The sequence below is a fragment of the Aulonocara stuartgranti genome, assembly GCF_965226115.1.
Source record: "Aulonocara stuartgranti genome assembly, chromosome: 7".
Taxonomy (NCBI): Eukaryota; Metazoa; Chordata; class Actinopteri; order Cichliformes; family Cichlidae; genus Aulonocara; species Aulonocara stuartgranti.
This window is the reverse complement of record NC_138945.1, coordinates 20,775,031-20,800,090: the sequence shown is the minus strand read 5'-3', so window position 1 is coordinate 20,800,090 and position 25,060 is coordinate 20,775,031. Positions and strand designations below refer to the sequence as shown.

At 39.3% G+C, this 25,060-nt stretch overlaps 3 protein-coding genes across 6 annotated transcripts in view; 1 reads left to right on the top strand and 2 right to left on the bottom strand.

Moving 5' to 3' along the window:
* The window catches only part of dym (dymeclin), a 64,101-nt gene extending 51,225 nt beyond the window's left edge, over positions 1 to 12,876 (bottom strand). Inside the window, exons 1-5 of one of the 4 annotated variants that reach the window (XM_082541555.1) lie at positions 12,836 to 12,876; positions 7,093 to 7,309; positions 2,567 to 2,619; positions 2,264 to 2,357; positions 518 to 654 (exon numbers count right to left, since the gene is read on the bottom strand). In XM_082541555.1, coding sequence (XP_082397681.1) covers positions 518 to 654; positions 2,264 to 2,357; positions 2,567 to 2,619; positions 7,093 to 7,232 — 424 coding nt within the window. In that variant the 5' untranslated portion in view covers positions 7,233 to 7,309; positions 12,836 to 12,876. Of the gene's footprint in view, positions 1 to 517; positions 655 to 2,263; positions 2,358 to 2,566; positions 2,620 to 7,092; positions 7,310 to 8,326; positions 8,559 to 12,835 lie in introns of those variants that run through there. The other 3 variants (XM_082541557.1, XM_082541554.1, XM_082541556.1) reach the window with 3 other exon arrangements.
* Positions 12,287 to 16,839, top strand: rad1 (RAD1 homolog (S. pombe)). Its single transcript, XM_082541560.1, has 7 exons — positions 12,287 to 12,494; positions 12,844 to 13,081; positions 13,195 to 13,303; positions 13,395 to 13,552; positions 13,770 to 13,870; positions 14,820 to 14,918; positions 16,169 to 16,839. Exons 2-7 carry the CDS (start codon positions 12,887 to 12,889, stop codon positions 16,344 to 16,346), a joined length of 840 nt encoding a protein of 279 aa, XP_082397686.1. The 5' UTR covers positions 12,287 to 12,494; positions 12,844 to 12,886; the 3' UTR covers positions 16,347 to 16,839.
* A 107-nt stretch (positions 16,840 to 16,946) lies between these two features.
* Positions 16,947 to 21,417, bottom strand: bxdc2 (brix domain containing 2). The gene is made up of 10 exons (XM_082541559.1): positions 20,972 to 21,417; positions 19,678 to 19,789; positions 19,541 to 19,584; positions 19,387 to 19,457; positions 19,247 to 19,296; positions 19,083 to 19,156; positions 18,063 to 18,113; positions 17,768 to 17,869; positions 17,537 to 17,665; positions 16,947 to 17,443 (listed from the first exon to the last, which is right to left on the bottom strand). Exons 1-10 carry the CDS (start codon positions 21,119 to 21,121, stop codon positions 17,198 to 17,200), a joined length of 1,029 nt encoding a protein of 342 aa, XP_082397685.1. The 5' UTR covers positions 21,122 to 21,417; the 3' UTR covers positions 16,947 to 17,197.
* Positions 21,418 to 25,060: the final 3,643 nt, after the last annotated feature.

Genomic DNA, 25,060 nt, shown 5'->3' with positions numbered 1-25,060 from the left:
TGACAAACCGGTAGAACAACAAAGTCTAAAACTGTTTAATGTTAAATCATATTTTCCAGCAGTTTAGCACGATAATTCCTAATGACATAATTAATTATATTAGTGTGTCCTGAACTCACATAAGCAGCAAGAAACTGATGGAAGGATAAACCATTTTGCAAAGACCAATTAATTCAACTTCATTCAATTTAAGAGACATTCAGAATTGGCTTAAGTATGAAAGGAAGTCTCGTACATTTGACAGTTATTATATGAGACATCTAAAACTAGGCCATAACCTCTGTTACTCACTTCCAAGAACTCACTTGGAAACCAAAAACGTAAAGAATGCTGAAGATTTCCTAACAGATAACGTGACGTTTTGCGTAAGGTGCACTCAAGTGCAAAAAACTCAAGAAATTTTCAACATTGCTACTGATTCTAAGAGAGCACCTTTTTTTTTTTTAGCAAAATCTTTTCAAGCTGACTCTTTTGTGTAGTCTGTGGCCCTGCCTGTGAAAAAGATACTGGAGCTCACCTCCGCAGGATCCTGGTGCCCTCTCCTGGTAGGAGAACTGCTGGTGCAGCTCAGCTTCACTCATCTCCCTGATGAAGACCTTGAGCAGACAGCGAATCATGAACAGTGCATTGTGGGCCTGCCAGATAAAAAGCTGGCTGTGGAAGAGAAAAACAAAACCAAGACATCTCATGGGCATGCTTCTGGGTGGTTAAAAGATGGATTTGCATTTCATTTAACAAAAAATTACTAGTGGCAGCTTTTCAGCTAAAAATCAGGGCTCTCAGATGACTGAGAGTGAGCCAATAGCAAGTCTTTGCACAGCCTATGGGTGTAACAATAAAAGTATGTATGGCTGAATATTATGCTCATCTGCTAATAGTAAAAGTGATAAATAAGCTCTAAATTGGCATAAAAACTTTGCGAACTCGTAATCTAAGCGTTTCTTGATTAACTCTAACTCCAGCAATGTCGATGAAGCTCAGTCTTTGACACAGTTTTGTCTTTTATACAGCTTTAAACACACTGAACATTTTAAAAGTGTTTCATGTGTATGAGGGCTTTTATTTTTGAAAACTAATCTTTCGCTTCCTGCTTTCCTCAGGTGCCTTGTAGAGCTTGTAGTGGCTTCTGTAAGAACAGACCTGGCACTACTTTAACATCTGTGGAGCGCAGTGACACTTCTGGGCTGATTCTGAAACATCTGGTAAAAATCCATTGATTGTATCCAAACTTAAATGCAAAGTAGCTCTGACTGAAGTATTATCACTGTGACACGACCACAAAGAAGCTGGGGGTGAAGAATTTTTGCATTATGCTCAAAACTAGGCCATAACTTCTCTGATATGCCATTTACAGCTGACATTAAAATGACATGTTTACCTGGATAGTTATCTACACACAATGTGCAAAGGCATCTGAAGGCAGCCAGATCACACCGTTATCAAACCCTAGAAATATGTAAATGCAATCCTTACAGCATGAGCAGATCCTTAAGTGGGGAAAAAACAGTCTGCCCAACATCTGGAAAGCTCTGCTAGTAGGGGAAAACCTCTTTTTTGACAAAGGAAAATTAACTAGAGGAACTTTAGCTGCTTTGTCTCCCTTCATCTGTGATGTGGCACATTTAAGAGGGATTCTATGCCCAACCTAAGGCTCTGGGTTTTGAGAAAGAAGTGTAACTTAACAGGAAGCAACATACTTAATCCCCTTTTTAAAACCTTTTTAAAAGGAATAAACTAAACATATTTTGCATTTAATTATTCCGTTACATGTACCTAGTAACTCCCCAAAACTGCATAAGTTTGAGAAACAAACACGAAAGAAACCACCCACTGCAAGCCAAGTTTCACAACCACTAAAGACCAATACTGAGGTGTATGTCAGTCTCTGCAATTAACTATTTGCACACACCAATTATGTCACACCAAGAAAATGTGGATTTGTGGGACAGACCTGCTATGAAATGTGAGAAAAAGAGAAGAGGAGCAATAACTCCAACTTCTAATGCTGCTCAGCACAGAAGGAAGAGTTCCCACCCAAAACATTTGGTGACTTGGGCAGAGTCGGTCTCTGTGGAAATGGAGCTTTGGCTGTGAGCGCTGATTATTGCCACATACGTATGTTGATAGTTATACCTCTGCAGTTTTTCTCATGGGAAAGTGCAACTACTTCAGCGTTCCTCTCTCTCTCTCTCAAACAATAAGTGGCCTGCACTGAATCCATCACTGACAGTCAGTACTTCCCCTCTGAGGTTCTCATACTCACTCTTGGCATTCTGTAGAGATTTTCAGCTCTTTGGTTCTTCCCAGGAAAATTCTCACCAGAGCGCCAAAGTTCCCCGTTCTCGGATTGTTTTCAACTTGGGGGGGGGGGGGGGGACAAAACTTTATTATTAAAAGCTTTACATAAACTACAGAAACCTCAAAATATGATAATTTAGCATTCAGTAACTTAAATGTTATGATTAAAATTCAAACTCTTGAGAAGTCAGTTTTCTTTGGGACTACTCAGACATATTCTTCCATAAACACGTATTATGTGAAATTATTTATGTAGTAGCTAACATACTGAGGATCTTGGCCAGGGGTATGACAGCTTCTTCCAGTAACTTAGAGTCTCCACTGTGAAACAAAAAAAACAAACAGAAGAGAACAAGTCAGGTTAAAATGGACAGAAGGAGCTGACTGCTTGAGTAACCTTCCCTCTGCTGGAAACTCAAGGTACTACACAACAATAAGATGCAAGTCAACAGGGACAAAAAGAACAAAGTTAAACAAATGTCTGAATAATACATACAACATGCAAAGATACAGAGCATGACTCAGTTATAAATCATGGTTTAGTTAAAGGCACTGGTCGCTCATCTTCTTGTTCTTTTGGATGCTCCCATTGGGGGTCACCAGAGTGGATCATCCTGCTTCCATCTGACCTAAACCAAACACCCTCCTCTGCATGTCCTTCTCCACATCCATGAACCTCCTCTGTGATCTTCCTCTTTTCCTCCTGCCTGGCAGCTCTATATTCAGCATCCTTTGCCAAAGATGTCCACTCTCTGTCCTCTGCACATGTCCAAACCTACAAAACTTAACTTCCCTCCCTGATTTTGTTTACAAAATGCTCAACCTGCGCTGTCCCTCTGTTATACTCATCTCCAACCCTGTCCATCCAGGTCACTACCAATGAAAACCTCCATGCACTGCTACAGCTTTACATTCTCACAGTAGCTCGGTGCTTGGAGAGAAATCCTCCTAGCGCGAATAAACGTACCTGTTTGGAGGCAGAACCTACAGAGAACGGGGCTCTAATGTGATTGGTCACTTTGATGGACACTTCAGGTTACTGTGTTAAACTGAGTTACGATGTAGAACCGAAAGAAACACTGTATTTGTTTACAATATGAAAAATAAGAACGCTTTCCCGATCTTACATAGCTTCTATCATTTAAAAAAAAAAAAAATCATCATAACGAGAGGCACACATAATTTCTAAGAAGAAGATCAAATTGTTTTATAAAATGTGAACAAATATAAAATAGTTTATTGTTGCTACCAGTTGTACACATCTGGCTACAGGGCTCCACTGTAATAGTTCATCCAGATAATATTTCAGGTTCTTTGAACAGACAGTCTGTGGGGTGGATAGGAGAGTAAGATGTGACAGGCTGTTGTTGGTAGGTAGCTCATTTGTCTGAACTAGTGTCTAACAAACAGTTCAGGTCGTTGCTATGATGCTGTGGAAATCTAAAGGCTCTTATAACTATATTACACAGCATACTTGTAACCGCTATGTGCAAGGTGTCTAATTTTTTTATGCATTGTGGTTATCTCTGTGCCGCTAACCACATGATTAACTTTAGTCATGTCTGTTGTATCCCAAAAGGTTGATTCTGTTCATCTGGATGTTGCGTTTTCAGTGGGAGAAACGTTCCGTCACTCATCCAAGTGACTTCTTCAGTCTCAGCTGACTGCAGGTTTCCCCAATCTTATAAACAGTACATTTGCATAATGCCTGAAACCAGCACCAATGAATGAACAATGGGCTGGGAGGTGAGTTCCTTGATCATTAGTAGGCAAATTCTCATGACCATTGATCAACAACTACTGATCAAAGCACTGATCAAATGTTTCTCCCACTAAAAACGCTACGTCCAGATGAACAGAATCAACTTTTTGGGATTTACTTACCTGGATGATTGAGCATCTGCTTTCTGTTGTCACAATGTTCTAGAAATCATTTTAAGTTTTGTTTGGTAAGTTTATATATTTGTTTGTTTAAATCCTAAAGTTCATAAAGAGACTAGCAAAAACAATATTAAAGAGCCATTTCTCCTCTGTACTTAAACACTGTAGAATTCCAGGCCATGTTTGAAGCACTCCCATCTAGTCACGTATGTGCAGTTACACCTGTTTGCTGCAGACAGAACAACCTTTTGTTGACAGGTTTAAATGTTTGTATTTTGGCCAAACTTACAATTGCCAGATTCTGATGCAAAATTCCTTTCCTGATCATTGTATGACATTTTTGTTTTTAATTTTTTAAATCATAGACGATATGTAATACTGTACAACAGATTAATGGGACAGCAGTGCAGAGGCTTCAGAACTTGCCTTAGAATTCTCTGGTTTAAAATATTTCTTTAACATTACCGGGACAGTTGTCTGTATTTTCACTGCTGCACAGCAAACAGTGACTGTTGATGATTAATTTGACAACTTTATTTGTTTACAATTTGAAAAACAAAGTTTAAAACATTGTTCCGTCACTCAGTGTAACCCAGTAAACTGAAGAGTCCATCAAAGTGACCAGTCACAGGACCCCAGGACCCCCATCCTCCTTTCGGCTCTGCCTTCAGACAGTGAAAGTATAGTAAGTAGCAGAGAGTTACTCACGAGACTGTAAAACTGTAGCAGCATGTAGCAGCACGTTCAAAGCAGACACTCTTGTGTGCACGATGGCTTTTTTGGTGTGCGCAGCTGCTGAGTTTAACGTGCAGGCGCTTCCATTTCACTCAGATAAACAGTTGTCAATACAGGTGAAGAACAGAAGAAGAGGCAGAGTTTTCTCAGATTATTAGTAATTAAATCATTAGTGGTTTATCTTCCTAATACTTTGAGAAATCTGTCTGTTCTTCTGCTGTATTGACAACCATTCCTGTGAGCAGCTTTAGAGTTGGTGGGAACCTGATTAAGTGTGGTGCCAGACTTGACCATCTTTTACATTAACAATACCCCATACTATTACTCTTAAATGTAACCATGACAACAGCAAACACTTATCCTGACCTACACCTAATTTTACTTTACACCATTTCCTGTTTCTGTGCTATTTTAGCTAGCTGCTGGCTTCAACTACTTATTTATCATGGCACAAAGACAGTGACACTGGCCATCATTCAACTTTCAGAACAAGAGGAAATTGTGCAAAAAGATGTGTGTCCACAAACAATCAGTTTGAAGGTCTCTTGTTTGATCACGTCTCACCATGTGACTTTTTGCGTTTTAAATAATTAAAGATTTATTTCTTTTTGTTTAAAGGCCAAGTGCCTTACACAACTACAGGGTTATAAGCCTTTGAACAAATAACAGAAGTAGAGCCATTAGGGACAGCCAAACCCACTGTTGCAATACTGGAGAAGAATGACACGCATAAAACGCTGCATGAAAGTGCTACATATGTAACCAAGCCATTAGAAAAAGCAACAATGTTCCACTTTCTGAACCTGCAAGTGCTCAATGGGTTCACATGACTTTCATCATTAAAGGGTGAACATGAGGTTTCTTAAAATGTCATACAACAAAATTTGTTAAGAAATCTCTGTGTGTCCTTCTGTAGCAGACACAGCACTCCAAGAGCACTAGTTATTATAAATTACCATTCAGTAGTTTGATTCAATATAGCAGCAACCTGATATTTTAGCTATTTGTGTTTATCTTATTGAGCAGCAATTAGAGTGTAAGGGCAAATACACACAGGAAGAAACTAACACCAGAAATTTCAATGTTCAAACGGACGACTTGAAGTGATGATTACTCATGACCGACCCCCACTGACAGCAGCAAACTGCTGTATACTTGGACAGGGCTCAACTTTTTGCCTTAATACAGACAACACTATTTCTCAGTCTTATTTTAGACAAACACTAAGTATGAATGCAAAATGTTACATGTGCCTTTTGTTTCTGTTACTTGGTAGATACTGTAGCTATATTTATTTTATGAATGGAAAACATCACAACATTAGTAGATTAATATGTAACATCAGTCAATCAGTCATGGTCCACCTGAAAGCGAGAACAAGGTGCCTTTCCTCCTCAGTGCTGTTTACAAAGGAACTAAACGTTAACGGTTAACTGGTCTGATCACAGCCAAGCAGATCAGCAGCCCTGTTAGATCATTGCTCAGGTGATCTCTGCAAACCTCTGGTTTACAGTTTAATCTTAAATCTCGGGTGTAAATCTTAAAAGGACTTTCTAACTAGAAGGCTTTGTTCCCTTGTGGTGGAGGGAACAAACCATTATTAAAAACATCAGGGTATCTAAGGGCTGCAACCCAGGAAAATTCACTTATGTCAATATGAATTTTTCCTCCACTCTGTTTGCCTTCCTGACTTACTGCTTGTTTTGTTGGTTTTGATATGTGAAGGTTTCATCTGAGTGATTTAAAGCGTCACATTGTGTATAAAAGTTATAAAGTACAGTAAAGTGGTGTTTAGATGTCATAGCCTCAATTATTTGACTTAGCTAATAAATGACTAATTAAGTAATTGAAACGAGCAGAGTGATGCCAAGTAAAAGTTATGTGGACACCCGATTGTGTTGCGAGGTGGGGCAATTGTTTATTGGGCTGGCTATGGAACATCCTAGATATGTCTGATGGGACTAATGTGCTAGTAGGGTAGGATGTCATCGGGGATTGTAGTTGCCATGGATGGGTGTAATTGGTTTGCAACAATGTTAATGTGAGTGGTCTTTTTAAAGTAACATAAATGCTTGGAGACAAAGCAGAACACTGCAATGACTGTTTGCGGTTTTAATGTGATGGCTGACAGGTGTATTGAATTTCAGGTGTGTGCCTTAACACAGTGTTCCTTTTTACCTGCTGGTGGGACTGATGAAGGTGAAGGAGATGAGCTGGTTCCAGAAAGGGTCATTCTCCGATATGGACTCTGTGCCCACCAGGGCCTTGAGGCTGGGATTATCGGACAGGTCACTGACCTGACTGGTGTTGGCTCCCATCTTTGCTGGCTGTGCTCAGCCAGACTCGCTGCTCTTCACTGCTCTTCACTGCTTTTTCACCAGGCATATGCCAAAACCTGGGACAAAGAAAATGCTTTAATCTTTGGAGGCACAAACAATAAACAACTGGGCTTCAAATTAACTACAGAGTTAGCAAGTTCATTAAGGTTAATGTGAGAATGAATGAGCTTCTGCTTACATTTATACATCTCCTACACTCAGATCTAAATAGGAATAGACAGAGGCCATCCTTGTCGCTTTGGGCTTTAAGAAACAAGGGCACCAGGGGTGCCAGGGATGACTGTGGTTCAATTGGATAGGTTCGATCCCTGGCTACTGCAGGTTGCATGGGGAAGACACTGAACCCAGAGTTGCATTCACTGGAGTGTAAATGTTTGATTAAAAGCACTTAGACATATAAAATGTGCTTGTATGAATATGTGTGAGTGTGTCTGTGTGTAAAGTTGTGATGACACGTGCTGTATAAAGTGCTCTCAGAGCTTAAGCGCAAGAGTGCTATATACGAGTGAGAGCCAGTCTATATACACTCCTGGTTCTTCATGTTCGTGCATTACAAAACCTGTAAAACAGATCTCACCAACTCAAACACAAACTCATCCTTGAAAGCCAAAGTTCACAGCATCACAGCAGGACGACACACACTGAACCAGGACATGGCTTTTGTTTTTTTTCTAACGACACACCTTAGACACACAGGTGTAGTCAGCATAAGTGAAGTGGAGTACAGTATTTACAATATTTGCAGTGCTAAACCATAAAGGACAATTTTTCTTTCTCCAGCAAGAGCTAAAATTACGTTTTCATATTCATTATATTATTTCAACATTTACTTTAAATGACACTATTTAAATATTTTTTTTTAAATCTACTTGCACGACGTTAGCTTGACCATACTGATTTCAAGCGCAGGAAATAGCCTGCAGCTTAGCAGTTTTCACAGTAAACAATATAAACTCAAAGTCCCACATAAGAATGAAACAGGCGCTAATAAATTTCTCATTGAGGAGTGCTTTGGTTTAGCCAGTGGTTAATAACGCATATACAGAGAGCAGCCAGCTGACCGCTCAGCTTACCTGTCATAAACGCTTCTCTCAGCTCTCCGCGGCTCTGCCGATTCCCAGGACCGTTCAGGGGCGACTACTGTCTTTTAAAGTGACCTGAAGTTTAGTCCAGTTGATTTATTAAGTACGAATGACAAAGGAAAGGGTCTGAAATTGTTTTGTAATTCAGACAGTTAAGTTTACTCTACATACTCCTTTCCTCCATGTTTTCCACGTAGCCACCCTGTGCGTAATGACGACATATGGGCGTTTACTACATCTTCTTCGTGTGTTCGTCTGGTTGGAAGCTATAGAACTGCTGCCCTCTATTTTTATAACTTCTCTATTTTACATTTTTTTAATAACTAGTGCATGCCCATGCTATCGCATTGTTTCGGCTGTTCGTAAACTAACAGCAAAATATATATTAATAACATAAGATTAAAAAAAAAATAATAGTGGCAGTACATGTTGTTTATATGTTTAAAAAAAAACAACTTTTATTTTAGGCTATTGCTAGGTGATTTTAAGCATATATATTTCGAATTATGGGGTGTCCTGAGGCATCTTGGAAAATTGGCAGCCCGGTCAGCATCATGGTGAACGTGTTTGAATAAGGGGAAGCCAAGTTACACAACAGAACATATGCAGACACAGTAACAAGTCAATAATAGCATTCACTTCACTGGCTTAAATGTGGCTGATCAGTGTAGGGTATATTCCAATACTATAAAGATATTAAATGTTATTAACTATATTTTTCCTTTTTGAGCAATGTGTGACAAAGACAAACGTTTCCCAGCTGCTTCTATGTCTGGAGTAATTCTTGCACTGTACATGCAACACTGTTACTACTGGCAGTACACATAAATGTCAGGTCTAAATTTTTAGTTTATACCTACTTATACTCTACTCCCTCTTCACCCACGACTGCAGACCTGCTGATGGTTCCAACACCATCATTAAGTTTGCAGATGACACCACGGTGATTGGCCTCATCAGTGACAACGATGAGGCCGCCTACAGGGAGGAGGTGGATCGTCTGGCTGAGTGGTGCGACAGAAACAACCTGCTGCTTAACACCGAGAAGACCAAGGAGCTCATCGTGGACTACAGGAGGAATGCTGACCCACATCCACCCATCCACATTAAGGGGACGGCTGTGGAGCGTGTGAGCAGCTTCAAGTTCCTGGGAGTCCACATCTCCGAGGATCTCACCTGGACGACCAACTGCTCCAAGCTGGTCAAGAAGGCTCACCAGCGCCTCTTCTTCTTGAGGACTCTGAGGAAGAACCACCTGTCCTCAGACACCCTGGTGAACTTCTATCGCTGCACCATCGAGAGCATCCTGACCAACTGTATAACAGTCTGGTACGGGAACTGCTCTGCCTCGGACCGGAAGGCGTTGCAGAGGGTCGTGAAAACTGCCCAGCGCATCGCCGGAGCACCACTTCCTGCCATAAAAGACATCTACAGGAAGCGGTGTCTGAAAAGGGCTGGGAAAATCATCAAAGACCCCAGTCACCCATCACATGGACTCTTCACCCTCCTGCCCTCTGGGAGGCGCTACAGGAGCCTCCGGACTAAGACCACCAGGTACCGGAACAGCTTCTTCCCCACAGCTGTCAGACTCCTGAACTCTGCCTCCTGACATCTGACCCACGTTAAACTCATGGACTGAACATATACACACACACACACACACACACACACACACACACACACACAATGGACAACTGTACCCTCAAACACAATAATAACATGGACTGAACCACCACTCACAACCACTAGCACTTTATATAGCCTCTGTAGAAACTATCTACACCCTCACTTATCTTAACTGCACTACTGTATAGCTCTGTGTAAATAATCATTCTGTACATTCGATAATCTTTAATCCTACAACTGTTTACAACTTGCATAGTTCCCATTTCTGTATAGCTGTATATCCCAGATTCTGTAAAGTTATTTATTTCATTTCATATTCTGTATAGTTTTTCATATTTATATCCTGTTCATATCCTGTACATAGCTTGTACTCACTACAGCCTGTACATACTTATAGTTATAGAATATTCACAACATACTTCATACCGTGTACATTATAACATACCATAATAGACCCATTTCTGTAATATACTCACATATCTATATTATTGCTAATATATATATTGTAATATATCTATATCACTAAAGCACTTCTGGATGGATGCAAACTGCATTTCGTTGCCCTGTACCTGTGCATGTGCAATGACAATAAAGTTGAATTCTATTCTAATTCTATTCTATTCTACTTTCGTGTCAAGTTGCTAACATTCTTTCATATTTATTTTAATTATTTCAAAGTTATATGAACAAAACAGCTTTCTTAACAACTCAAATATGAAGAGAACACATTATTCAAAATGAAGAAAAAGCAGCAGAAGCACTTAAGAGGTCTTGTTTATTTTATTCATTATTTATGCTTAAAGTTTAACTTACAAAATCTATGTCCTTCAATACAATAAACAGCTGTATCAATTAATGATTAACAGAAAATATATCAACAAGATGGATGACAAAAATAAAAACAAGCTCCAAATAACAATTGGAAGGTTATAAAATCCAATTAATTCTAAGGTGATTTATAAGTTAATTTATAGTTTCTCTAGAAGAATTAAATATTTACATTGTTTCTGAAGCATTGAATATATTTTGAGGCGTCAGTCTGTCTTCTTATCCGTTGCTATTGTAGATCCATTAGCAGTGGGCTCGCCGTTGCTTTCAGGCTGAAAAACATGAGTGAAATTTTTTTTTAAAACTTCAAATCAAATAACTATGAAACTTATACGTTAAAAATGACACAACACAGAGACCCTTTGAGTGGCTCCTATTAGTTTTACTATCATTTTTAGATATATTCGCTCTATATACCAGAGCTGGGAAATATTTCCATAATTATTTTTAAGTTTCTTAATGAAAACATCACAAAAATTTTCCATTTACTTACCTTGCAAGTCCCATTACTCTTTTCACTAACTTTTTGGTCATTAGCACTGGTCTCCTGCACTGCCTTTTTGCTCCAGAATATATTAATAATGGGTGAAATAAAAGGATAGAGATAAGGCTCCAGGAACCTCTTGTAGACCCACAAGAGGACAGGAATCACAATACAGGGAATGCACACCATAGCTGGTAAAAATGGAAAAACCTACAACAGAGAAAAAATATTGTGAGTTGTAAAAAAAAAAAAAAAATACATAGTAAGTTTATGGTTGGTTGTTGAGATATTGCTACAAGGTTCCTGTAGAATGATTTACTAACATTTCATGAATTTATTAACATTTATACAATAATTAAAAAACAAACAAACAAACAAAAACGACAAAAACAAAAACCCCACATCAAACAATCCAACATGCACTTTAAAACACGAAAATAAAGCAAAAAACATATTGGTTGAAATGACAGAAATGTGTACATAATTTGAAAAGTAACAGAATCTTGCTTTATAAATAGGTTACACAAATTTAAAAAAGAAATTTATGGCATATTTACAACAATTACTGCCTACGTTAATTTTAAACTCTTCTGGTCTATATACGTTAAAAATGACTGTACTGAGACGTTTATTATTTTGTTTGTTTTATATATTCTGGCAGCTTGGGTCTTCCACACCGAGCGACCTGTCAGCCATACTGACGTTTTCAAAGCTAACCTGAGCTACCTTAGTTAACGGTGGAAGGAAGCTTTCTTTCACACGACTACACAAATTACTCTGTTCGTGATTTCTGTTGTTGTGTGCTGTAAATTGTTTTTCGATCATTTTTTAACTTGACACAGTTGACACACTATTGGTTTCATGCTCTCTAAGCTCAAATAAAACAGTGAGCTAAAGCTAGCGTCATATCACACCCGGTAGCTTGTTATGAAAAACTGTCACCAAAGTTCAGACAGGAAAATAAAAAGATTTGAACTGTTACACGAGGAAAAAAGAATAAAGACTCTCACCTCTCCCAATCACAAAATGATGTTGTCACGCACTACCGATGGGCAGAGTATGTTTTATGGCGAAATATCTGGAATGTTGCTGACGTAAGACGTACTTTAATCCAACTTCCGTAGAAGAAGAGCGACAGGCGGAAGTTGTTCATCACCGGGCGCCTTTCTTCAAAAACAATCACAAGAACTGCTGCGTAACAGCTTTATAAGAGACACGAAGGTAGTTACAGTTTTTCTGGGGAGAATATTTTAAATACATTAATGTATAGGAGAATCTAGATAGTACAAATGTAAATTATATTACCGTTAATTCGTGTTTTACGTCGTTTTAAACTCCAAGCGAGCCACAGTAAAAAAAAAAAAGCTTACAAGCTTAGTACTTCAGTAAAAGCAAAGTGACAGTTCGGTGTGTGTGTGTGTGTGTGTTGTAGAATCGACACAAATCACTTTGGCGCATTTACATTCTGTCCGATTTAGAATATAAAAGATACGCCATTCAACAAAGTTTTACCTTCATGCGCATGTGATGTATGATTGGAGCGGCTAATTCGATGTGTTTACCTTTACAGGGACCTCACAGCGGGTATCTGTGCGCCTTTTTTCAGCGCTAAAATGCCTCTCTCCACTCAGTCGCAAGGCGATGACGAACAGTACGTTTTAGTGGCGAATTTGGACAATGCTCGCAATCTCTCCAACATCCTGAAAGCAATCACCTTCAAAGATCACGCCATCTTCACAGCTACAACCAACGGCCTTAAGGTCACAGTGGAGGACTCGAAATGTCTGCAGGCCAATGCCTTCATCCAGGTGTGTTTCTCTTGTATTTTGTCAGTGAACATACTTAAATGAGCAGGTATGTTTACTTTGTGTTTAATCCTATAATACTGATACCTTAGTGAAGTTGTACTCATGTCTCCCAGGCTGAGATCTTCCAAGAGTTCACCATAAGAGAAGATCTGGTGGCTTTTCAGATCAACCTCACTGTTCTCCTTGATTGCCTCAATATATTTGGTGGAACCACAACACCAGGTAAAATTCATAAAAATAAACGAATTTAAAAAAAAACCCCACCTGAGATGGGACTCAACATGCTTTTTATCTGTTTCTTGTGATGCTGCAGGTGTATCAACAGCCTTGCGGATGTGCTACAGGGGGTATGGGTACCCTCTGACGTTGTTCCTGGAGGAAGGTGGTGTAGTGACCGTGTGCAAGATTAACACGCAAGAACCAGAAGAACCGATTGACTTTGAGTTCTGCAGCACTAATGTCACGAACAAGGTTAATTTCACTTTTTCTGTTATTAAAACTGGAATATTAAATATACAAAAAAATCAGATGGGAAACAATAAACCAATGCAAACGAATCAGTTCAGAAATTACAGTTTCTCTGGTTTCCTTACTTTACAAATCCAACGGGCATAACACTATTTGCAGGTGTTAGAAAAACAGGAAACACAACTCAGTAACAACTGATGTATCCCTGGCTCTTTTGTAGGTGATCTTGCAGTCAGAGAGTTTGAAGGAAGCCTTCTCTGAACTGGATATGACTAGTGAAGTGCTACAGATTACCATGTCCCCCAGCCAACCATACTTCAGGTGTGCTGTCCTTACTGTACTTTTTCTACAGTGTCGTGCTGGTTTATGATTACGTTGCTGACCTTAAAAAAAAATCACTGTGTTTAAAATGACTGTAAAGTCCTTTACACACCAAGAGCATTGGGGGGGGGGGGACAGATGAAATTCAGAATTTAGTACACAACATATGTAAACACTGAAATGGTAGAAACAGAGACTCTAGGTTCAGAGCAACAGGGAGAATTTTGCGGTTTCATTCAGAAGTTGAAGCTGAATCACGACCGCTTATGTATGTACATCTTTCCAGATGTCATTAGGGTAGTTTGAATTCTTGTGGGCAGAGTTAGGATCACATCTGAGGGGGCAGAGAAGTCATTTTGTAGAACTGATTGTGTTTCTGTATTGAAATTGTGTTGTTTACTTTTGCTGCATCACCAGTTTTCAGTACCAGTGTGTGTTTTAAGCTACAAGTAGACTTTTGCTACCAAATGCAGTGGTTTGATTGGCAGATCTCTTTATTCTCGTTCTGAAAATTGAAAAATATCGGAGTCCGAAAAACATTTTCAACGCACAAAATCTTCAAATTAATTCTTTTTATAAGTCTGGTGTGTAAAGCTCTTAAAAGAAAAATCACTGACGATATCCACTGGGAAAAGTATTTGGGATTAGACATAATCCACTTCTGGGAAACTAAGTCTTCTTAACGGTAAAGTTGAGGCATGTTTTATGCTGGATTGTATCGATCTGATTGAAGCTAACACTAAATATAATGTATAGCTAAGCTAAAGGTAGGCACAGTGACTTTCTTCAAGGATTTGTTGTAACAAAATAGATCTTTTTCCTGTCATTCATTATCAGTGTGCTGAGGTAGTTTGCAGTCTAACTTTGCCCCCTCTGCATTATTTTTGAAAGTGCTGCTCTTTTTACCTTTCATTTATATTATTATTATTTGATTTGTTGATTTTCTAAGGTTGTCAACGTTTGGGAATGCTGGAAATGCTCATTATGATTACTCCAAAGACTCGGACATGATGGAGCTGTTTAAGTGCACCGAGACACAAACGAACAGGTTAGCACACGAACACATGCGCAGATTATTTAGACTGTAGAGAACACAAACTAGCCATAGGTGGACTGGGAGGACAGGAAGCACCAACACAGCGACTAAAACCAAATGTCATACACAGTAGAGAATGACATAGCAGAAAATGTGTGATCTTTATCTCGCTGTAAAGTCAGTCACGACTGTCTGTGACTGACTTTACTCTCATTTTCAGTCTTGACCCTTTTACATGCCTGTTCACGCATGGTTGCCAGGCAGGTAACTCTGATCATAATGTGAAAAAGTTGAAGATGTTGACATGAATAAATCCAAATATTAAAAAGTTATAACCAAATATACACATCTTTCCTTTGAGAGTCATAAAATTTGTATATCTGTTCAGTCACTGTGTCAAATATACCCTTGGACAACAAAGTTGATCAGATTCTCCAGCATCAGTCGGGTAATGCCAACAAACTAGACTGTAAATGATGACCTCCAGCAATGGTAGAAGTCATTTTTAATGAAACATAAGAAATGCTGGAATATATTTGTATTAAACTGTTGTTTAGCATTTTATTTTCTTTAAATCTAGTTTGTTTTATTTGATTGTAATTCTGAGCATTTTGTGGCTTATGTTTTGGGAAAATAATAATAACCAAAGGGCAGTGATAATATTTTTTATTATTAACAAACTAAGCTTTGAAAATATTGACACTCACTTGTGTGCACACACTAATAACTAGTGCCAGTGTCCTTAACCTAAGTATGAACTCGGATAGGTATACACTCACCTTGTAGGCGCTCTAGAAATTCCTGGAATTGGAAATACTTCACTCAAGTAGACTCCCATGGTTTGACCTTGTGTTGTATACTTGTGTGCAAACTGTAATTGCCAGCATGGCTCCTAACCAGAGGTCTGGCCACAGGACGTTGCAGCACCTGCATGCAGGTGTTTAGGATTATAATCATTTCCCCGGTGACTCTTCGTCCCCTTTACATCTCCTTAAAAGCAGACTTGTTATAACTTATGTAATAGAGCTTGTTAACTGGATACATTTGACTTGTAACTGAATAAAAAGCACAGAAAAATAATGACATTTACAACTGCAACTGGATATGCTGACACTAATGAGTCAGCACTCCTGGATCCAGTGTTAAGTGTTTTCTTGGTCTTTCTATCGTATCATGTTAAAAATCTCTGCAAGAGAAATAGTTTAGGCATAGTTTCAGCGTATCCCCGTGTAATGCTTTGTTTGTATTCTGTCTGCAAACAGATACAAGATGTCCCTCCTGAAGCCGTCCACCAAAGCCTTGGCTTTGTCCTGTAAAGTCTCCGTCAGGACAGACAACCGGGGCTTCCTCTCTCTGCAGTACCTGGTCAGGAACGACGACGGACAGATCTGCTTCGTAGAATATTACTGCTGTCCCGATGAGGAGGTGGAAGAGAACTGAGAACACCAGATTCAAATCTGACTTGTAATAAGCACCTTAACTACACACCGGAGTCCAGTTTGCCAGAGGAGGCAGGTATGGAGAAAATGCCGGACTTGTAATGGGCACAGTGGAGTAAACAGAAAATGAACTGATTCATCATTTGCCAGATTTGAGAGATGTTCTTATGCTCTCTATGATTACGCCACACGTCATAATCGTAGCTCGATGTGCTGCAGGAGTATACAGAGGCATGTTCGATGTGTGTTCAAGTACTCTATTGATTACTATGGTGACTCAGCTGTTTTCAGTCATAAGTCTCACAATTTGTGAATGTTACTCCTGAATTTGAGTCTACTTGTTAAATGCAGCTCTCTTTATATTTGCATATCAGAGCTCGTCTTTTGACATATGCTTCCAGATGGCTGACAGCCTGTAAAACAGGACACATTAGACCCAGCTCACTGATCTAAAACAACTAGACAGTGATCTAAAACAACACCTATTCTACCTATTTTGAATAGGTGTGATTTCTCTTAAGCTGTGGACACAATTCCTCCAAGTCTATGCTGACACTATTCCAAAAGCCTTTTATGGAGTATACATCACAGGATACAGAGATCAAGTTGGTATTTTATTTCTATGACATAGAAAAGAGTTTTTACTCCAACTCAATAAACATTACATCAAGAAAAACTTGTTTATTAGAAAAAGAAGAAAGGAGTTCATAAACTGGGGCAACAAAACATGATGCATATTTTCCCAAGGACTGTTTCTAATACTGTACTTGAGTCCTGACTGTGTGGTGACATTCCCATATTTTTACTGAATAATGGCAGCAGCATTCACTCAGCTTATTGCAGTCCATCCAGTTACCTGCGTGCCATCTGCATCCTTTGTCTTTTGAAAGCTTTTTGTTTTTTCTTCACCACTTTCGTCTCAGGCGCTTCCATCTGAATGTCAGCGGGCTTTTCCTCAGCCGGTGTCAGGAAGACATCCGCTGTAACGTCACTTTCCAGGTCCTCCTTCGCAGACGTCTTCTTTCCTTTCTGCATCTCCTTTACCATCTGCTTCTCTCGCACTTTGGCTGCCGCTGCCAGTCGCATCTCTCTCCGGTGCTGCAGGAGCATACAGAGAGATGTTCGATGTAAGAACATTAGTATATCAGGAACATTAATTGTAACTTCAGCTATCGTGCAATGGATTTTTACCATGTTAGGAGAACGGAAGTCTGGGTTTTCATAGAGCGTAGGCCCCCCAAAGCTCCCCTGAAAGATCTTCATGAGGTTAAGAACAAAGCGAGGCCCAATCTCCACTAGAGAGCCATCTTCCTCAATGATCTGAACACAGCCAGAGGAAAATAAGAAATATTTCATTCGGAATCTGCTCAAGCCAGGGATAAAATATCAAATGAAATTTAGAAAAGTATGGCAGAAGAGTACCTGGTAGTTTCGAAACCAAATCCTGTTGTCTGCAATGGTGAAGGTGAAAACATGGTCCACAAAAGGCTGACTCTTAGGATGGTAGCGTGGGGTGGAAAAGGTCTACAACAGAAAAAATGAATGAGTTCAGTCAGAAAATACAATTTGTTCAACTCTTCAAGAAAAAAATGTTTAAAAAAAAAAAAAATCACATCTGCTCCGTTCTTACAGTAAAAATATGATATGTAATCGGACTTTAGACTGAAAGTGTCAAAAACTGCAATCAGTTTACATTCACGCTGTCCTGGAAACGCACCTGGATGAAGAGCTCTTTCAGTAAAGCATAGTGAGGCTCCTTATCGAATTTCTGTTGAAGAAAATAAAGAGTAAAAATAAAAACTTCAGCTCTTGCTCAGGCGTTTTTTCTTAAATTCAACTTAAACACAAAAAAACTTTCACTATTCAGATCACAGGCCGAGAATTTTATATCAGAGCGAAGACATTGTGCAGAGTTTTGTGACGCTATTTGTAGGGATGGGAATTGAGAACCAGTTTATGTAGAAAACCGATTCCCAGATGTCCAATTCCTTGGAATTGTTATTCTGCCTTTCTATCGATCGCTCTTATTGGTTCCTGCACGGTTCACCTGTCCGAGGAGGAAAGTGGCGACGCAGTCTGGAGCGTGGATATGGACACTTACTTTTCTTGCACAAAAGACTGAGATAAATGGTTAAGTGGAAAACTGGACAGAAAAAACTGCATTATGCTGCTAACACAACTTCGGCACTTGTGTGGTCTGCTTTGTATTCTCCAAGAGAAAGATCTTAGTGTTCTCATTAGGGACTTGTGTTAGTGTGTGGGGTTGTAGCCTCAGGTTTATATTGTTAAATAGTGTGTTTCAGCTAAGTTATAGAGTAACATGAAAGTAATGTAACGAGTACTGTAAGGAATTATTTTTCCAGGGAGTAATTAAGTAACGTGTTCTGTGTAATATGTCTAACATGTTCTGTGTAACCTGCTCAAACATTTAACCCACAGCATGCAGTTAATTTGCATGAAGGTAATTTCTATATTGCTTCTTAGCAACTGTGGTGACTTTCAAAACGGACCCAATGACAATCGATAAGTAATCAAATCGATAAATGATATTGATCTTGGAATCACTAAATTCTTACCAATTCCCATCCCTATTTCCTTGACTACACTAAACCATAAATATCTGATGTGGTGTTGATGAGACTCATAGTGCAACAAATTCGGAATAAAGACATACTGATTATAAACTAACAGCAAGTCTAATTTATTACTCCCGGCTTTATGACCCAGTTCTACTCACAGGATCAAATGAGAGCAGCGGCCTGGATCCTTTGAGGCAGTTTCCTGTCAGTTTGAGTTCGGCCAGTGTGTGAACTGTCAAAGAGGAGGGGCAATGCAATTATTTTTCCCAAAGTATAACAAATGATTGCTGCATTTGAGGGCTTTAGTGGTGAAATAACTTACTGTTCTGGACTAGGAACTTTGCAGAAGGGCCATGGGGGCTGTTTGAAATCCTACAGAACAAGAACATGACTGAACTTAGTTCAGATTGGCTCTCCTATGAGTCTGATGTACATGAGATGTAATACCAATGAAATTCTCACCACATGTAGAGGTCCTGCTTCTTCTTGGCCTCAAAATAGAGGCACTTGTTGCAGTTTTTGATCTCACAAACCTGCCAAACAAATGACTTTATTCTCCTGGATGCTTTATATATGTTATGTAAGAGTAAACTAAGATGTTAAACAGCAAACGTACCTCGTTTATGACAAACAGCTTATCCTTTCTGTCCATTTTTGTGTCTAAGCACAAGATTTGTGGGTTAGTAAGGTAAGACAGATAACACAGGTGTTTGTGTGAAGCAATGCTGTAGGTCAGTGCTACATGACACTAACCTGCCTTTGCATGAGGCATCATGGTCCTCAGGTCCTGCATCAGGTGTCTGGTTCTGAAGTTGATCCCTCTGGAGGAGAAAATCAGAACTCTTTCCTTGTTGGTCCATTTGCCCTGTTAAAAACAGTTTAGCTCAGAACATTGAACTAAAACAAATACCAGTTTGCAATTTCAGTCTTAAAATGCAACAAAACAAAGAAACAGCGTTCTTCTACTACGGTTCAGAACAGATATGGGTCTGCCCGGGAGTTTTTCCCTGTCTGCGGAAGGCTGTTGGTCCATTGTTTACCTCAGCTGTCAATTCTAGGTAAGAGGGATCCACATTTATTCAATCTGGAAGAGACCGTCAAACTTTGTGGAAGTAGTACAGGTCAGTGACCTTTGACCTCCATACTGAGGTGAGTTATTGAGGATATGCTGAACCTTTCTGTTGGTAAAAGCTGCTGTTTTGATGCTTTGTGAATAAACCCTCCGATGTAAGCAAACTGCTTATTACAGCAAAACCTTTTTGGGACACTGAGTCTACTTTATAGCCAAGTGCTGTTGTTGTTTAGCCAGTGACTATGAGTAACAGCAACAACATCAGGAACAAATTAGCATGTTGTTTCCATGTACAAAAGCACTGGCTTGAGGTGAGGATAACGAGGATGACGTTTTCTTAAAATGCTGGTGAGCTTCTCTCTTTTCCTTTGCATTTTTGTTTCTTTGATGAAGGGGACCCCTTCTCCACAACCATAAAACACAAGCATAATCCTTCAAGTCTTGAGTCTGAAGACGAAGGCACGAATTTAAATTAGCCTCATAGTTCGAGTTCTAAGAGTTCTCTTCCTTTGGTGTTTTACACATGTAGCCAAGCTTCAGCCTCACATGTAAAATGCGAGTAGGTGGAAATGTCCTTCCCGGCCACTGTATTTAAATAAGCTGGGGGAACATGGCCGCCGCCAAAAAAAAATCACGAGCCATTTATGTATTTTTAATGGGTTAACGATGCGTTTATTAAAACGTATCAATTTGTTGAAAGGAACGTAATAACACACTATCATATTTTTGAGCACAACATTCTTTCTTTTTACTATTAATTAGCCTTAAATACCGACTGTACGTTTAAGAAGGCAGTTTGGTTCATATCTGTGTCGATATCAGATTGGGAATGTTAGGATATAACGAATTCCTCTATCTGATGCTACACACTGAGTAGGTTATAGATAAGTAAGTAAAGTAGCGCGTAGTTGGTAAACTGAAGTTGGCGCACCAGCTAAAATAGTTCAGTGGACAATAACACGCTATAACTCTGACCTGAGAGATCGGTGCTGGCACCGTGATCTCATGTTCCTTCTCTCTTCCCACTTCCTCTAGGCCTTTGCCTTCATCTGGTACCAGTTTTCCTTTTTTCGGCTTGAAATCAACGGAATCCTGGCCGGCACGTTTTCTCTTGAACGGCGACATGTTTGCACGCACACGGAAGTCTCCTAAAACTTATCCGAAGAAAAAAATATAACATAAAACAAAAGTTAGAGTGACCTCTAGTGTCCTGGAGATGGTACCCCAACGTCTTTTTTCCGATGGAGGCTCTAGAAGAAAGAAAGAAAGATCCCCTTTTTCAACCCTGGCATTGGAAAAAAATTATTCATTTATTCGTTCATTTATTATGTAACTCCTGCCTGCCATAGAGACAGGAGTGGCATGATGCCAATTCCTGCCTCCACCTGCCTGCCTAACCCATTCTATGGCTGTGTCCCAATTCAGGGTCTGCACGCTTGAAGTACGCGCACTACGCATACTACGTACGGTGCGTACTATAAGTACGAGAAGTGCGGAAGTGAGAGGCTTGTGAAATGGGACGGTATACGCTTCGTCGCGCTGTTCAGGTTGCCTAGCAACCATGATACTAACCGCGAGACACGTTACATACAGCATTGTTTGACAGAAATGAAGGAGAAAAATGTTTTGTTGGTCATTCATTTTTGTCATGACATCACTTTGATTAGTTGAGTATCTGAGGCTGAGACCACAGGACTGTAAAACATGATTGTTGGGCGTCATTTCTGTGCTGAACAGTCATGTAAGATTAGTTAGTAAATAACAATTAGTTAATGTTGTTCATGAGACTAAAATCATCTCACTGTGGTAATGTAAATATAATATGGCCTATATAATAGATTAGATTATTATGACACACACACACACACACACACACACACACACACACACACACACACAAACACACATATATATATATGCCAAAGCGCTCCCAGGCGGAGGATAGTCCTCCCCCAACTGCTATCAGGGCAGGAGACGTTCACACCTGTGCGTCCAAACGGCAAATGAATCGCGCATGAGCGAAGTCGCTGCTCCCGCACTGACTGTAACGCAGTCAATTCTTCTTTTACTGTTATGCTGTTTTGTGGATCACAAGGTTTAAAACTACTTATAAACACACACTCTCACACACAAAGTAACTCCACCAGAGTGCCAATTTCGGGTCACTTTTGCCGGTCCAGGCCCGGATAAAGGAGCAGGGTTGGAATTGTGACATTAAAAAACAATAATTGCTAAAAGAAATTTAATTTGTAGTTCCAAATAAATTCTAACTGCATTTAGGACGTTTTTACTCACTTTATGTCTCTTCCACGATGTTATTTCTCTCTCCAACAACGTAGGTTACAATTACATTAGCATGATCAATTATGCAAATTAGGTGATGGCGTCATTTGGCGACTTCTAGCGACTTTTAGGACAACCAATAGTGATTTTCCTTACTGAGGAGTTGGCAACACTGGCGTGCAGACCTTGAATTTGGACACAGCCTATTTGTTAAGTAGCTCCAGGATGAACCCTGGGTTCCCTGTACTAAAAAGGTCAATCAGTTACCGGGTTACATCGCCATGGTAACTCATTCTGAACCTTAAGTGATCGTCTGCCAAAAAGTTCTTTCTGGTATTCGCCAAAAAAGTGATGACTCGTATTTTAATTGCTGTAATTGACTTGTTGGCCTATAACATGTGAAGCATGTGCCAAATGTTTCCCTTATGATCGCTATTAGGTCATCTTGAGCCACAAACAACATTCTTGCTACAAGGTAGAAAATGAAATTAGTTTTTGGTAAGGTTAATTTTATATGACCATTAAAGAGTCTTGTTGACATTCAAAATGTCTTTGAGGGGGCTGTATCAGAAATGGCAACAAATTAGCATTATAGTTCTATAAAGATATTTCAGGTGCCCAAAAAGGACTTGATTGGTTATAATGTAGGTACAATAATAAGTCATGTTTTTAAATAGACTAGAATAGAAGAGAATAATCCTTTAATTGTCCCACAAGGGGAAATTTGGATGTAACAGCAGCAAGAAAGACACATATACAAACAAACAGTGCCCAAGACACAGAACAGAAACATACACAATTTTTACATATTTACATGAGAGGCAATGGTTACCAAAAACAGAGTACTGTACCGTTATTAAATTAAATAAAATTAAATAAAGATAAGAGGCAAACCCAGGTTATAGTGTGAATCGGTTGATAAAATAGTGCAAGTTACAGCACTGATGTAAACATCTGTGTTTGTTGGGAACGTTTTGATTGTACAGTCTGACAGCTGCAGGGAGGAAGGACCTGCGGAAACGCTCCTTCATGCATCTAGGATGCAGCAGTCTGTCTCTGACGGAGCTCTGCAGTTCAGCAACATTTACATGCATGGGGTGGGAGACTCTGTTCATCAGAGATGTTATTTTGGCCAGAGTCCTTCTGTCTGTTTAAGATAAGATAAGATAAGATAAGATAAGATAAGACTTTATTGATCCCACAACGGGGAAATTTTTGCATCACCTCAGCTCAGGTACAGATATCAGAAGGAAATACAAAAATACAAATAAGTACAATCAATGAAAAAAAGTAAGATAATGCACTATATACAGTGGTAGCATACACAGTATGTGATTATGGATATAATTGGAAATATGGAAGACATAAACTATATAGCTTGATATAGCTATTGTACCACTACTATTCCTATTTATAGACATGTACACACACACATGTACACACTAAATATACATATGTATACATATACAGACATATATACCTGCACATGTCCGTACACATGGAAGGTCCATTATGCATTACCAATACAAGCAAACATCTTACATGTAAAAAACACTTTCTGGCACAACACCAGATTAGAGATGAACAGGTATGAACTCTCCACCGACTGAACTCTTGATCAATGTCACAATTCCTAAATGATAAAGTTGTGATACTGATAAATTTGTTAACTCGCACAATTGGCATTTTTCCCAGCTTTTCTTCCTGCCTTGAAGTCAGCTACACTTTACCAATATGTAGCTCTTTTCCCGTCTTACTGTCCAAAACACTGAAAGCACTCACAAATTCATACAGCAATACACTTTATTTACTGTTATATTGTTTTTATGTTCCCATTTCCTGTGTTGTAAAGCACTTTGTGATTTTTATCTGTGAAAAGCGCTATATAAATAAATTTTACTTACTTACTAGCACTTTTAACACAAAACAGTACAGTTTTTTTTCTCTCATGTCGCCGATTTAGTAGCTGTGTTATTTTGATTCTCTGTTAATGTAATAATCAGTGTGATTGCCAAATCACCCCTTGCATGTGAACGTGCTCACACCTACAGTGGGGAAATGTGATCCCCTGCTGAAATTGTAAGTTTGCTCATTGCCAAAGAAATGAAGATTCTCTCATTTTTCTCATGTTTTGCTAGTTTCATTTTTAAATGAAAGAGGGATAATATCAATTTATAATCCAGAAAAAAGCATCTCTCCACCACCATGGGCAAAACCAAAGAGCTGCCAAAGGATGTAAGGGACAGATTGGAGGCCTGCACAAGGCTTGACTGAGCTCTAAACCATCAGCAAGAAGCTTAGAGAGAAAGGGAAAATTGTTGCAAATATTTGGAAATGGAAGAAATATAAAATAATCATTGGTCACCCTCGGTCTAGTACTCCATGAAAGATCTTCCCTCATAGGATGAAGATAATCATGAGGAAAGTAGTAGATCAGTCTAAAACTATACAGGAGGCTCTGAAGGCAGTTGGGACCACCATCACTAAGAAGACCTTTGATAACACACTATGCTGCAGTGCATTGACGTCTTGCAGCACCACCAAGGTCCCCGTGCTCGATAAGGCAAATGTTAAAGCCCATCTAGTTGCCAGTGAACATCTAAATGAAGCAGAGAAGACTTGGGAGAAAGTACTGTGGTCAAAAGAAACTAAAAATCATGCATGGCATCAACCCAACCCGAACACTATTCCCACAGTCAAGCATGGAGGTGAAAACGTCATGCTTTCGGACTCCTTTTCTGCTAAGTACAAGACAGCTTCACCACACCAAAGGTCCAATTT

Bases quoted from the DNA above. Each gene is read 5' to 3' on its own strand.
- rad1 (XM_082541560.1), top strand. From the start codon at position 12,887: ATGCCTCTCTCCACTCAGTCGCAAGGCGATGACGAACAGTACGTTTTA. The intron at 13,082-13,194 runs GTGTGTTTCTCT...CATGTCTCCCAG, and splicing joins AGGCCAATGCCTTCATCCAG to GCTGAGATCTTCCAAGAGTT. The intron at 13,871-14,819 runs GTGTGCTGTCCT...TGATTTTCTAAG, and splicing joins CCCAGCCAACCATACTTCAG to GTTGTCAACGTTTGGGAATG.
- bxdc2 (XM_082541559.1), bottom strand. From the start codon at position 21,121: ATGTCGCCGTTCAAGAGAAAACGTGCCGGCCAGGATTCCGTTGATTTC. The intron at 19,458-19,540 runs GTACGTTTGCTG...TTTGTTTGGCAG, and splicing joins AGCTGTTTGTCATAAACGAG to GTTTGTGAGATCAAAAACTG. The intron at 19,157-19,246 runs GTAAGTTATTTC...CCTCTTTGACAG, and splicing joins AAAGTTCCTAGTCCAGAACA to TTCACACACTGGCCGAACTC.